At 42.1% G+C, this 14,779-nt stretch overlaps 1 protein-coding gene across 1 annotated transcript in view; it reads right to left on the bottom strand.

Annotated features, from left to right (window-relative positions):
* Positions 1–282: 282 nt before the first annotated feature.
* Positions 283–14,779, bottom strand: part of MTHFSD (methenyltetrahydrofolate synthetase domain containing) — a gene marked incomplete at its 5' end in the record, with an annotated part of 14,762 nt that continues 265 nt past the window's right edge. Inside the window, 6 exons of the mRNA XM_010288790.1 lie at positions 283–950; positions 9,159–9,284; positions 9,498–9,610; positions 10,480–10,570; positions 12,655–12,768; positions 13,349–13,462. Coding sequence (XP_010287092.1) covers positions 435–950; positions 9,159–9,284; positions 9,498–9,610; positions 10,480–10,570; positions 12,655–12,768; positions 13,349–13,462 — 1,074 coding nt within the window. The remainder of the gene's footprint in view (positions 951–9,158; positions 9,285–9,497; positions 9,611–10,479; positions 10,571–12,654; positions 12,769–13,348; positions 13,463–14,779) is intronic.

Raw genomic sequence — 14,779 nt, 5'->3', positions numbered from 1 at the left:
TTTTAAAGCGCACAAGTACAAATTTGCAGGTACAACCTTTAGATGACAGAACATAACCACCTCACTACATGTAGCTGCACACAGCTACCAAGGGGCAGGTTTTTGATCCAGGCCTAACAAACACAGACGCCAAACAGCAAATCAAGCCCCAGACAATGAAAAATAAATACACAGAGTGTGGGTACTTTGTGGATAACCGTTTGGGGAAATGGCCCCTCTGTCATCTGTCTTGACAAATATACTTTGAATGTACAAGTGCAAGAATGAGGCAGGCAAGTCAGCTATGAGATGTATGCCTCATTTATTTGAAAAGGTGGCTTTGCACTTTGCTGTTTAGCCTGCAGAAATCAGAGGATATACTAATATCCTTGAAAACTTACATTGGCTTCCCACAAAAAATGAAAAGACGCTTATTTTTTTTCCTCAATTCATATTCATTTCTGACTATTGATTTCTACTTGCCCTTTGTTTCTCTGATTCTTGGCCAGCTCAACTTGCAAAGTATTACCCCTGAGGCTCAAGCCTTTCAAAGAGGATACAGCACTCTCTGCAGTTGCTTTATCCTTGTAATCGAGAAAAGCCCTGTGCTGTGCTCCTTGCCAGTTCAGTCGTAAAGGAGTCGCATGGAAATCCCTTAAAGCACATTTCAGCTCGCTCACTCTTACACTGGGAGGTATGTTCCCCACATAGACAGTAGTAATCATGTCAGATCCCTCTAATTTGGGACTTAAAGAATCATTTTCAACATAATGTTGTCCTATTTGAGCTGAGCTCATAGCAGTCAGTGGTCTTGTATTTTCAGCCATCGCCTTCTCATTTAATGCCACTGGTGTGTTGACATTTGCCAAGTCTGAATGTTCATCTTGGAGGGCAACATCCTTGCCAGTCTGCTTCTCTCTGTATCGAAGACTCTTTAGGATGGGGATTTTTCCCAGCATCTCATAGCTGACCTAAAAAGGAGGAAGACAGATACAATTATGAGATTTCTTGCCTTCCAGAAAAAGACGATGACCATCAAGACCCATTTGTGCCATAAAAAGAGAGGAACCTCATTATGTTGCTCCCATTCAGAGTGCCAGAGCATTCAAAATGTTACTAATTGCTGGCCTGGTTCTGAAGTTGCTCCCTAAATACACACTGCAGGACAAAAATAAACATTAGTTACTCTTTAAGCAAGCAGCACAATGTAGATCCAGCAGGCGAATCAAAACCAAACTCAGAACTATTTGATTTTGACATTTATTTATCAGAGTGCTTTCAGATTCACATTCTCATTGTTATTCCTTAATATTTGCTTTGACCAAGGGCCTGTGCTCCTGCTCTGGCAGAATCTTACACGCCTACAATTCATCAGACCATCAGGCACTTTCATTCTGCAGACCTCCTTGCGCTCTTTTCCCCCCAAAACAGGATATCCCGTAGGCTGGGTCATACAATGGGGAGGGATGATGGTGTTAAGTTTGCAGCTGGGGAGCGTGCCTTTTAACAGGGCTCCTATGAGTGTGGGCCCAGCTGGAGGCACGTTCTCTGGTTGTGGCACATCACCACAGCCTCCCTCTTGTCATCTGACCCCACACACCACCCGCAGCTACTCATCAGATCCCACATCAGTCTGCTGGGTTGGATCACGGAATGGAAGAGCGCCTGGACACTATACTTCAAAACTGTGAACCCTCTATCCCTTCCACCCATCTATCCCCAGTTCACAAGCAGCTTTTCTGGAAGGGCTCTTCCTCTCAACAGCTGAACCCTATCCATCTCAGCCATGAGATGCCCCAGGCTGCACTCTGGAAGACTGGCAGGAAATGCAGTGGTTCCCTAGCTAATGTGGTCTAGCTCTTGGCTTGCAGACTGCAGTTGGAAGTAGGAATAATTTGTACTTGGCTGCTGGACAAGCAGAACATCCATCAACACAAGATCCAATTCTTAAATTTAGGGAGCAAAACAGAGCCTAGGGAAGCAATGCCTGAGCTAGCAGAGACCCAAGCTAGTAGCCCACACAGTGTGAGCAAGCCACTCTAGCAGGGTACTGCACCCAAGCTTATGAGCCACTACTTCTCAGCAGGCTGTACTGGACTAGCACCAGCATGTCCTGGCTAGAATACGCCTGCAGATCTCACAGCTGAATGCTCTCTTCATCTCAGAGCCCCTGAATTCCTGGTTCTGCAGTTACAGAGTGAGTTTTGGATCTGGCTGCACCACATAAAGTCTAAAATTTACAGATCTCTAGGGAGAGTAGCCCAGCTCTGAAGTGACTCGAGTGAAATCGAAGACAGGGCGGGGGCAATGTTAGGTTTCAGTAACAAGAAAGCCAGTCAACAGAGTCTCTTAAACATTCCCAGGGCTCCTCTTCTGAGGAGCAAGCCAGCAAGTTTTATTTCAGGCTGAAACTAAATAAAAATATAATTTACATAAAGCCTGTCCTAGCTCTCTCTTGTTAATATAATATCAAACAGCAGAACAGGACCGACCGGTATAGGCAGAGGCCACCTGCATTCTGCCACACTGCAGACCCAGAGTCAAGGTGTTTGGCATCAGGCCCTTCAAACAAGAAAACTTTATGACTGAGAACAATTTCTGAACAAATCTGGCCTGATCTGGCAGCCAGTACAGAGAGGGAGGGACTTCCTCTGGGGCTGTGGGAGCTTCCACACTCTGAAAGGTACATGCCATTTTCAGATTTTGAAGAGTTATTGCTCTGTGGATTCTTGGACTGATTTGTTTTTCTCAGCCAAGAATTCAGACTGCTGTGTTTGACAGCAAACTCCCCTTCCCTGGGCGATACAACATCAAACCAATGGCTGAAGCCATCTTACTTTGTTTTTACTGGCCAACAATTAGGAACATTTGATGTCCTCTGTCAAATTTCTATGTGAAATGTAAGCTCTATGCTAATTAAACCAAACAGGAAAAACATTTTTCTATTCTCATGCAACTAATCACTCATGGGCCCAAAGCACAACCTCAACCTCTTACCAAGTGAACGTACAGTTCCTTTCACCCTGAAATTAAACTGAGTTCCCAAGCATGGATTGGGTGTTTAGTTGAGAGATGAATGCTACCAAGGGCAAACCCTCACCACTTCGTAGATTAAGGGAATGAAAGAGATGGGCACGGAGAGGATGATCTTTGGAACTCCCATTCTTTCAAAGGCAAAGAAAGGAGAGTTAGATAATCCACAGAATCATTAAGGTTGGAAAAGACCTTTAAGATCATCAAGTCCAACCATCAACCCAACACCACCAAGTCCACTAAACCATATCCTGAAGTGCCATGTCTACACGTTTTTTCGAACACTTCCAGTGATGGTGACTCCACCAACTCCCTGGGCAGCCTGTTCCAATGTTGAACCACTCTCTCAGTAAAGACATTTTTCCTAATATCTAGTCTAAACCTCCCCTGGCACAACTTGAGGCCATTTCCTCTTGTTCTAATCGCTAGTTACTTGGGAGAAGAGAACACCCACCTCACCATAACCCCCTTTCAGGTAGTTGTAGAAAGTGATAAAGTCTCCAAGGGCCAGCATACCTTTCTAAGAGACTTCAACTGGCCAGGCTTCAACACAGCCTCTCCTCTCACTGGAGTGACCAGTAGTTTTTGGCATCTGTACTGTTTCAGGCTCCCTGCAAACTCAGGAAGATGTAGTTACAACAGCACATAAGTCTTCGTAAAGGCTATGAACTAGCTTTCCATAAAAGCTGAAGCACTGCTCATCAAACACCACCCCATGAGGCAAACCTATTGTTACCTTAAATTCAGCCCTCTGTACAGATAACAGTACCGAAGCAACAAAGGCAGTTGATTTGGCACTCAGATTTGTTTGTAATAAAAATAATTCTGTAAAAACATACATTAGACAAGTTCTGACACTGTCAACTGACATCCTTCTGCCACAAAAGAGAGACAGAGGATTCACCTTAAGGGCTGTTTTCCCCTGGGGTCTAGGAGAATCTTTCAGCTGGGCCAAAGCTTTCAAATCCTTCCCAGTTTCTCCTCACTTTTTCTGTCAAGGAAAGGCAGAAACTCAGTTTGAGATTTCAGAGTTTCAAGTCAACAAACCAATTCTCTACAGTTTTTGGGGTGCCAGGGGTGACAGCTGAAAGGGCAAAGGGGTCAGTGGGTGGCAGAGGAGAGGAAAAAACTTGCTCTGCTCTGTTGCAAAATAGCAAACAAAAGAACTCTGTGGTAGTACAATGTGTTGCTAATTATGATCATGCAAAAAGTTTCTTTTGTCTTGTGAGCTGTGGAGGATTGCAATGATTTATTTCCATGTGGAGAGAGGCCAAAGATATTCCTCCTCTGTCAAACAAGCTGCACGTTTCTTGGTCCTGTGCCGGCTGGTCACTCCTCCCTTGCCTTGCCTACTGCTTTAGACTAAGGCAGGATGCAGGGGACTTGGGTTCCACCCCAAGTCTGGTTGATCCAGTTACATGGACCTGGGCAAACCCAGTGGCAGAAGCTTCTTTCCTTGCTCCCCTCATCCCTATAAAGTCAAGGCCAAACCATTTATTGATGTTTGTAAACTTTGTATTGAGTGTTGGGATTTAGCTAAACGATTGGCTTTGGCAGTGAAGCCAGCTGAAGAAGTTTCCTATTATCCCTTGACCACCAATTCCCAGGCCAGTTCCATACTTCAGCCCTCTGGGGTTGGCCAACAGAAGTGCTTGTGGGTCTGCACTATAAACTCAGTAACTGAAGTGATTCAGGTTAAAAATAACTCCACCAAAGGCAATTAATCATTTAACAATCCTGCCTACTCCCTGCCATAGCTGGGAGAGCCTTGGGGAAAGAGGACAGCAGGGTAGATGAATTCTTCTGGCACACAATTACCGGGCTATGGGAAAGGAGCTGAGAAGGGAAATGTGGCCCCTTTCTGACAGAAACCTGAAGAAAACAGAGTCTTGGATGCAGACTGCTAATACAAATCTCCCAGCACTTAACCCTGAGCATCCATTCTTATAACACCTGGTTTGGTCCCAAAACAACGTAGTGGCAGATGGACTTCTTACAATGTCTCTGCTGGAACATCGGGGCTCTCTTCAACCTCTGTTATTCCAGAACAGTGAACGTAGCCACTTTCAATATTTTGCTGGGGAAAATGAAAGATGTGTTTGTATTCTGACAGAATGAGTAATGCTGACCCCTGATACAGTGTAGGCCAAGCCAAACACCACTTTGACTTCCCTGGCAGCAGAGGCAGTGCAGTTCTGATGTATGGCAGATGAGGGAAGGGCAGCTATAGATTGGAGAGCATGCTAGGTCTGCTGTTTAATTCTGCTTCACATAGCTACCCATCTGCACACACCAGCTGATGTGGCTCAAGACGGAGACAGATGCTGCTGCCCTGCCCTGGACAGCTGTGAACAAGACCAAACAATCTTTAGTACAGCAGATCTACCAACCGTTCCAAGTATTGAGGCTGGCAGGCTGAAGGTGTGTGAAAGATTCATCTTTGCCCATCCTGGGGGGTGTCTGACCAAAGAGTCTTCATAAAGGCCTCCAGGACAGAGGCCACTTCTCATGTTGTCTCCTTAGTCAGTTGCTTGTTTCAGCGAGCACTGAGCTCACAAGGGTTTAAAGCACAGACAAAGCCAAGACAGCTAGGACAGGCCAGCACAGTCAAACATTTTATCATTCATTTGCACAAAATGTCCAAATATGTGCACGCAATCCGAGGGCATATTTCTGGGAGCTGGCAGCCCGTGAAGTCTGCTAGTGTCCCTCAGGAGAAACTTATGCAACCCACATTTGGAATCCATCAGCAAAAACTGATTCCGAGGACTCTGCAGCAAGGGTCAGATTTGCAAAGGTGTTGAGATGTTTAACCATGCGTGGAAGCATGCCCTGCTCACGCTATCCCTCCAAAAACCAAACCAAAACAAAACATGGGCTAAATTAACAGCAATTTTCTTCTGATAGCAACACTGTGTCCCTGCTAAAGGTTTTGCCAGCTTGAATGTGTGAATTTTTTGAGCTTTAAAACAACATCATTTTACTTTCCAAATACTCTATCACACCCCCAAATCAAAAGCTGTTTGTTGTCAGATAGTTTCCATCTCGGCCACTGGGTACTAACTCTTTCAACCTAGGGATGCCCCCCAGTTCATTTCATTTGGGGAAAAAAATCTTTTCCTACTTCTATAAAATTCTCAGCAGAAGAATGATTAAAGAAACAGAAGGAAATGTTTGCTAGTATCTAGTGATTTTTCCACCAACTACTCTCATTTCCCTCTTCATGACTCCAAATATTTTAATTGGTCTGTATAGTTTCAATTTAAAATAAGCACAGCATAAATAACTTCATAATTGTGACAAATATAATAGACAGTGTCACAGATAAAGATCACTGCTACCCATACAAAATACTAAATGAGAAAGTAAGTCGTTTCATGAATTTAGAGTTCCCAGAAACAATGGGTTAGATTTTCAAGACAGATGAAGCCAAATAATTCTCCACTGGCATCCAAATAGAAGTTTTCCAGAGTGTTCAGCCCTTAGCAGTTCTTGCTGTCCTCCAAGATTTCTCAAAAACCTAAACTCAGATGCAGAACACTTACCCATATACACACTCCAGTATTGCCTTTGTATTTAGAAGTGTTTCTAGAATGCCTAGCACTGATATTGATAATGCTGCTTTGGTATGAATAATATTGTAGCTCTTCTACTTCTTTGGAAGTCTTTAAATCAGCATTTCTGTGACAAAAATCAGAGCAAGTACTTCACATCTTCCTGTTTGGAAAAACATACTACCTCGACAGCAAGAAATATCTCAGCTGGAAATTCTGCACTGAGAAGAACTGAAAGGAAGCAACTGAGGGCAACTCATGCCGGTTACCCCAAGATCCGAATCATTTACTCAACAGATGAACACCTATTTACCCCATCCCCGTATCTGACACACTGCTTCCTTCCTACAGACCACATAACAAGCAAAAACACTCCAGGAAAATGCTATACCTCTTTGAGCACAGAGATCTAGCCTGGAGACATGCATTTTGTTTGCTACATAAGTACCTTTTTACCTCTTTCAAGTTGAAAACAGAGTGTATCTATTAATGGCTATTTATCCTAACAGCTTCAGGAAAGCACATCCTTTACAATAATGCTTAGCCATAATCCCATGTTTGCAAACACCTTTAATTTAAGCTCTTAAATTATTGTCTTCGCTTGATCCAGCATGTTCCTGAAGGATGAACTTTTTTGCAATGTATTTTACACATCACACACCTTAACAATAAAGTTAAGCTACTTTCTGTTGACAAAACACCATATTTAGAAGTGGCTTATTTATTTACTCACTGCCTCTTGGTTCGTTTAGTTTTGCGCTGAGGAACAGGAATGCACCAGTAGAGCCAGGATTTGAAGAAGAAAAGGATGTAGAGAAAAGGATGTAGAAGCAGCCAGGAAAAGTCAAAGAACAAACACTTAAATAACCTGCATCAAATCCTGCATCTTTAACACCCTGTCAATTAACTAGACCTCCCACCTCCAAGACCCTCTGTGCAAGAGTCGATCACACAGTTACCACCACAACCATAAACAAAACATACACAAGTGGTTCAGCTTCCTGTGAAAGAATAATGCTAATTTCTTTCTTCTTTGTCCCAAAACAACAGAAATGTAATGATTATCCTGGCTCTGGCTAGTATTCTCCAATATTCTTATCTAATCAACATATGCTCTGAAGAACAGACAAGAGGTTTTAGGTGTTAAATCAACATTCAAATATTCAAATAAAGGTAACATCAAATTTGATACTTGGGGCTGATTTACCATTCATGAAAAGTCAAAGTTGCACAAAAGTTTAACAGTCCCTGCAAGAGACTCTGTTCCCCAGACCTTTGTAACATGTTGCTGCTAAAGGGAACCAGACAGAAAAAAAAAGGAAAAAAATCCCCGCCTTAGCAACGCCACTTACTGAGACTGAAGTCTGACACTAAGACAGACAGACTGTGATCAAAAGTATGCTGGCAAGATGGATGGAGCAAAAGGAGCAGGCCTTCAAAACAATTACATTCAATAATATCCTAACAAAATTATGATTCAAAAATAATTCAATGGAAAAAATGCACTAGTACAGACAGAGCTTTTATTTATTTATTTATAACCTCAAATCGCAACCACAGGGAGGGTAAAATACTCTCCCACCATAGGAATAAAAATAGTACTGGCTAGAATGGTTTGTTGTAGATATGTTACCTTAACAAATTTAACTCCTTTTTCTGGTTGGCAAGTGCTTAACAAACACCTCCTGATTTCCCTATAAGTATTCACTAGTAATACCTCAGTGGTTTCTGCAAGACATGGGTATACCATTCCTCATTTCAGTGTTCCTACTGTTACTCAATCATGCGGGACTGCGTCTGCTCCCTAACTGGATGATTTTAGGAACAAAAAATTTAATGACAAAGTTTTCCCAGCATGAACTTCCAGTAAAACAATTCACTAAATGCTTTTCTGAAACCATTTGTGAAGCTGCTACAGTTTCTGACAATCTTGGGGCAGGAGGGAGGCCAAACCCATAAACCAATATTTATCAATAAATAATGAGTCAAGATTTAAAGCAGTATGAAGTCACTATTCCTCCACCTGAGAAGGAGCTCCAGCCACAAATTCATCTATCCTTTGAAAGTTAATCCCACACATCCACTATGTAAACAGCAATGTACCCGCCACTAGGTCACGCTTTTCTTTCACAACCAGAGCAGCACAGATTCCACTCATTCCACTGGGCCTAATGCCATAAAGCTATCTCTGTGGTACTGTCTCCAGAAAACGAACAGAGACCATTTCAATGAGCACGGAGGAATAAAACACGTAAGATGGAGAAGTCCCTCAGCGTACGTAGACTACTATACCGCAAATGACTACAAGAAACAACGTCTGTCTTAAAAATCCACAAACGATGTTTCCAGTGATTCTCACCCTATAATCCATTTGGTACAGCAACCTCAGCTTCAGGAATACATTTCTCCTCCTCACCATTGCCACTTAAAAGAATGCTGAACACATAAGCTGCTGTTTTGTTTCACCTGACAAACACGTTTGCTCCTTTTCCAATTATTTCTAATACAACAAATGTGTTTAGATGTAAAAATGGAGGACTTGTCAACAAGCACATTGGTACCAGTAAGCTGTTGTTCGCAGAGGTAACTTGCCTTATGCCATATTATTCCCTGAGGTTTTGGTCGTTTGCAATTAGTCTTGATAGTTCTTGTTGGAGTGAGTATATAATCCACAGTTAAATCATGATCATCAAGAAGCTCTTCTGCTATATCAACCACCTGTAAGGAACAAGAGATACGTTAAGCAACTAAAAACAAGCGCGCTGAAGTTGTGTGCCATTCTTGATATCTCGCAACATCGGAAAATCTGTCAATCACAGTGGGAACAAGTAAAGATGCTACACCAACATCATTCCAAGTCTCTCCTTCAGACATACCATTCAGTATCACACAGTTCTGATTCGTCACCTGAGAGTGGATATTTTCACTTACTTGACAGTCATGCACAATAGTAATTACAGGTGTATCCTCCTGCACTGCACCCATTGACACCATCATTGCATATTCCATGTCTGCGTAACCTTCCCCTTTTCCAATTCGCCAGCCTAAAATACACAAAGGCAAATGGTGACAGTATACACAGAAACAGCAGAGTGGCAAGGCTGGTAACTGTCAAAAGCATGCAATTAAACTAAGCAGTCTGCAACAGGTAAACCAAGCAGAGAGCTGTAACTTGGGAAAAATTCAGATCAGCGTCTCTCACAGAATGCAACTTCTCTTGTAAGCAGCACTGAAATTAAAATAAAACATTGGTTTCAATGAACTCCTAAAGGATCTCAGGAGCATCCCATTCAGATTAAACCAAATTTAGTCCAATTCAGTGGACATAGAAGCCTATTTACCCATTGTAATTAGAACCCTCTATTCATGCCAAACACAGGTTAACTTCATGTGGATAAAAATGAGTTTCGGTCACACACAAAGATAATTTTATTTTTAGGCAATGGATAACATCAGTGGACAATTTTTCACTACCACCAGGTCTTCAAAATACTAGGGAACTCAAAATTTGATCTCCAAATTGGTACTGAATCAGCAGCTGTAACACATGTCCTTTTACACACCCTGTGAGAGCACAGTAGATCCTCTGAACAGGGAGTCCTCTGATTCTTTTAAGAGAAAAAAAAATTTGCTTGCCTGAATAGTTCTACTGAAGGCCAAAACACTGGCCTGAGTGGTCCAAACTACACTGCTGTCTGCTCGCTAAGTCCTGGCAGCATTGTCGTAAAGCAGGCATTGATTCTTCCTGGTTGGATTGGGATCAGTGACTTGTCATACAGAAGAGAGAACAGAACTCAAGTCTGTAATTCTGTTCCAAAGGTATGCTTGTGTCTGCCAAAAGGAACACGTAGCGTAGCCTACTGACAATCATGAATCGTGACACTCCTGAAAAGTTTACAAGGCTTTATCTTACCTTTTTCAGAGACAGCCACTGATCCTACAACAACCAAGTCCACTCGTGCTTTCCCATCAAGACCCACAGGCACACTGTATTCTTTTATACCCTGCAAGAAAAACATAATTTTAGGTTTGCAGAGTCTTCCAAGCAGTGAGGCAGAAATCCAGAATATTCTGATAAACCTAAGTAACTCCCCACGTTTCAAAGTCTTTCTTCCATGTATAGCCAAGCTGTACATGTCTGGCAAGTTATCCTCTGGGGAATCCTAGAATACATTCCCTACTACAGTGACAAGAATTTTGGCACACTTCAAGAAGAGCCAAGGGAGGCTGGCACTTTTCTATGCAAGGTTACTTACTTAGGATCAAAAATTCGTATTTTGAAACCCTTTATTGGACATCTATTTCTAAAAATGAGGGAAAATGACTCTTCCTACCCTACTACTAACTTAAAGTCATAATATGTAAATTCACAGCCATAAGGAATACCAGAGCACTACAAATTCTTAAATTAATTCTCACATACAAATCACAAAGTTAGACACATACAGCTACAGCATAAAGATGTTAAGTTGGTCGTCTGAAGTCACACAGAATGCTTTACTGAAGCACAACCAGGTATGCAAGCTGGATCACTCTCCATTTCACACTGCATCCACTGCACTGCCAGCTTCTCTACACCTGTATTTTTAACAGCACCTTCCAAAGCTGCCAGGTGTTCCCTGAGACTATATTCCTCAACACTTTGCTACGTGATCATCATTCAGGATGTGGCACTACAAAGCTAAGCTATCTTTACCATAACCTTCTACCTAAGACACTAATGAACAGAAAACCACACTGTTCCTGACATATGAAAAGAAAAACCTTACTACCCCTGTCATCCTTTGTTTCTTCACCCTCATTTCCACCCACCCCTTTTCAGGCTCCTCTCTAAAGAACATATCCTAACAAAGCTCTGCCCAGAGCTGCAAAAATTAAAAATGGTGTTTACTGGGGTTTTCAAACATCAGAGGTTTAAAACTTTTATGGATATATCTTGTGATTCATTCACTCTTAACATATGTATACAGCATAATATATATCCTACTCACACCAATTCAACTTTGTGCTAATTTAATCCTTGCAATAAAAAGCAAAAAATTTTCTGTGTAGAGCACAAAACCAAAAAGATCAGTAATTTGTGGCTGATGATAATGCTCATTATCCACTTCACAGCAGTGTGGTAAGAATTGTTTGTGCAGTGCTTTGTAAACATAAACTTCTAATAGCATTTATTCATTAGTACAACTGGTTGGGGGGAAAAAAAACAGACACATGGTGGCAAGATCACAGATCAAATACGAGGCCTGAAGCAGGTCAAGAGAAAAGTCTCTTTCAAAAGTGCTCTTCAACCCTGAAAAACTTAATTAATGACTTTAATAGAACCTCCAACAAAGAAAGTCGCTACTAATTACCACCCATTTACAACCCTCAGTTGTGTACAGGATTAGTGTAGAACTTTATTGCCTTTAGCAGGAGATAAAGACAGACATAAACCCCATATAGCTGGGTTTTTTGTACAAGTTACGTTTTCATAGCAACAAAAGGTGCGTATAAAATAATGCCGGTTTCCCTGCGCAATGACTTTAGCGGTGCAGTATGGTATTTTAGCACCAGAGGGCAGCAACATACCACGTTTCAAAAAAAACCTGTTAACACATTTTTGTACCTCGGTTGATGCAAATGATAGAATTAATGTTTCTTTAGAGTAAGGATTCTAAAAGAACCGATTTTTCCTATTTAGTAACACTTAATATTTTAATCGATCAGACTATGCAAAAACTTTAAACACTAAAACGTTCCTTATAGGGTTCACTACGTCAAAACTGGAAAAGAAGATAGGAGTACTATTTATTAGAAACTTAAAGATGTAACTCACCTATGAAAGTTACTCAGAACATTCCAAAAAGCATTCACTAAATATTGATACCATTCTGTTAACAAAGTATAGCAAGAAGACTACATTTCCTCACAGTTTAAGTACCAACAAAAAAATTATTAGTGGTGGTTATGTACACAAAACCAGAAATAACATACTAGCGGAACAGTATTTCAGGTAGCATCTGGTTCTCCAACTTCCTAGCTGGACTACCGTAACACAACACCCTTCTACAAGTTAATTCAGACCTCCCCCATTTTTCAGTCCTACTTGAGATGTAGCACATATTCGCAGGATCTCCTTAGTTGCACCTGAAGGTGGAACAATCTTATTGAACAGCCCAGTTCTCAGACGTGGTGTTGGAACCAACAAAGTCTTCCTTGCCTGTGTAACAAAAGAAGTTATCACATTAAAAGGAGGTGGTCTCATTTTACACTAAAGACGTATTTTTACTGTCCCATAGGTCAATCACCTTATTTGCTACAGAGCAGTTAGCACTGTTGATCATGTAGTGCTTGTAAATGAATCCCCTCCAGTAGAGCAAAATCCCAGACAAGATTTTAATTAAGAAATAGATGGCCAAGACATACCTATTGGTCTAAAGTGCATGTCCACAAACGAGCTACACACAGAGGCTAGCAAACAGACATAGGTCTGAGGTAAGTCTGTTACACATTCACTTTGTGATAAACGTAAGGCAATTTGAGGCAAGGCTACCTTACCTGTTTCAGAAAATAAGAATACAGTAATGAGGAAACAGCTATTGCTCTGCAGAAACATACTAACTTCCCCAAACTCTACCTGCACTTTTGCCATTTACCAAAAAGGCAAAGACATCCTTACATTGTGAGGCTTAGGGCCAGTAAAGCTCCCGCCAGAGAAATGGCCAGCATTGACAATGAGATGCGGCCAAGCGCTGCACTCTGTCCCACTCTCCTCCTCAGGGGTGCAAAGCAGCTGTTACCTGCAGCGCAGCTAGCCGAACACCTTCTAGAGGTTTGTCAGGATCCACTTTAATCTCACGTGCTCTGTTGAACACATCCAGCTCTTTAATAGAGCAGCAAGCCTGGTGAGACCCCTGCATGAAGAAAGGAATCAAGAGAGAAGAGAATACATTCACTTACTTCCAGCGTTAGAAAGCGAGCGTTCTTCTGGGGAGCATCGGGATTTATTTTTACAGTATTGGCAGCTTTGAACTCCTGTAAACCCAGAAGCCTTGTCGCAGCATGGGAGGCACCCTGTTTTTATAAGATATCAGTGCATCACCAAGGGGTTCACAGTAGAGATGGGAAAAAAAAAAGCCTTTCATTCTGCAGAGAGGTTGATTTCCCAGTTTTAAAAATGAATGACATACTGCTAATTCTGCGATGTTCTCTATGGGAAACTCTCACATGCCAACAGACGCTGAGGGCTTCACTAGTATCTCGCAGACCTCAGAAAAAGAGGGGATCCAAGGACACTCACTTTGCCTGACTTCACCCTCATTCACACCTAATTGAAAGCTGGAGACCAATTTCTCTTAACACAAGCCATAGTCAGAGACTCCTTCAGATGAAGGCTTTCTGGACAAGGCGCTCTCGTTACAGAGATTATAGTGAACTCAGAAGATTCACTTCTTAAGTGAGTAAGGTGCTCAAACTTAGCAGAGTACATGCTCCCCTTGTAATTTCAGCTCTGATATCCCCTTTCTTAAGGGCATGATAAAGCCTCAGGCTTCCTCCACCCGCTTCAGCACCTATTTTGTCTCCGTGCCAAACTGAGGCAGAATGTTTCTGCCAGTCCCTTCAGCAACAGCACAGCACATCTCCTAATGCTACTCATGGGCTAAAACACCCAGCACACATGCCCACAATGCTGTTTCAGTCATCATTTCTTCAACAGATGGCAGATACGTGGCTGCACACCTTGAGCTTGGATTAAAACAGGCAGATGGTAAAGCGGTGGCCCAAGTAACTATATATTTGAAAGCCCTCCTATTTCTTCCTCCCACCCACCAAACTAGGGACACAATGAAGCCAGAGCAGGAGGGGTTCACCCACCACTGTCCAGCAGCATTTTGCCTGCAATAACTCGGCCACCATTCACATTTTAGCAGCACAATGTATGTTCCTAGGCAAAGTCCTACAAGATGGGTGACCTCAGCTTTCCAACCCAATGGACCTGCTGAAGGCCCTGGGGAGTGAAATCCACTTCTGAATGCCTCAGTTTCCTCATCCATAAATGTATTTATCTCATGTACAAGGTGTTTTTCTATACACTGATTAAAATGCAGCACACACCTGCCACATCTCATCAGGTACTGAAACATGCATTTCTTTACTCGCTATAAGTTCTATATGCCTGCTATTTGCATCGTGGCTTTTTTCGGAGCTCTGCCACCCTCCACCATCACCCA

The sequence above is a fragment of the Phaethon lepturus genome, unplaced genomic scaffold, assembly GCF_000687285.1.
Source record: "Phaethon lepturus isolate BGI_N335 unplaced genomic scaffold, ASM68728v1 scaffold41556, whole genome shotgun sequence".
In the NCBI taxonomy this organism is placed as follows: domain Eukaryota; kingdom Metazoa; phylum Chordata; class Aves; order Phaethontiformes; family Phaethontidae; genus Phaethon; species Phaethon lepturus.
This window is presented reverse-complemented; position numbering and strand designations above follow the sequence as displayed.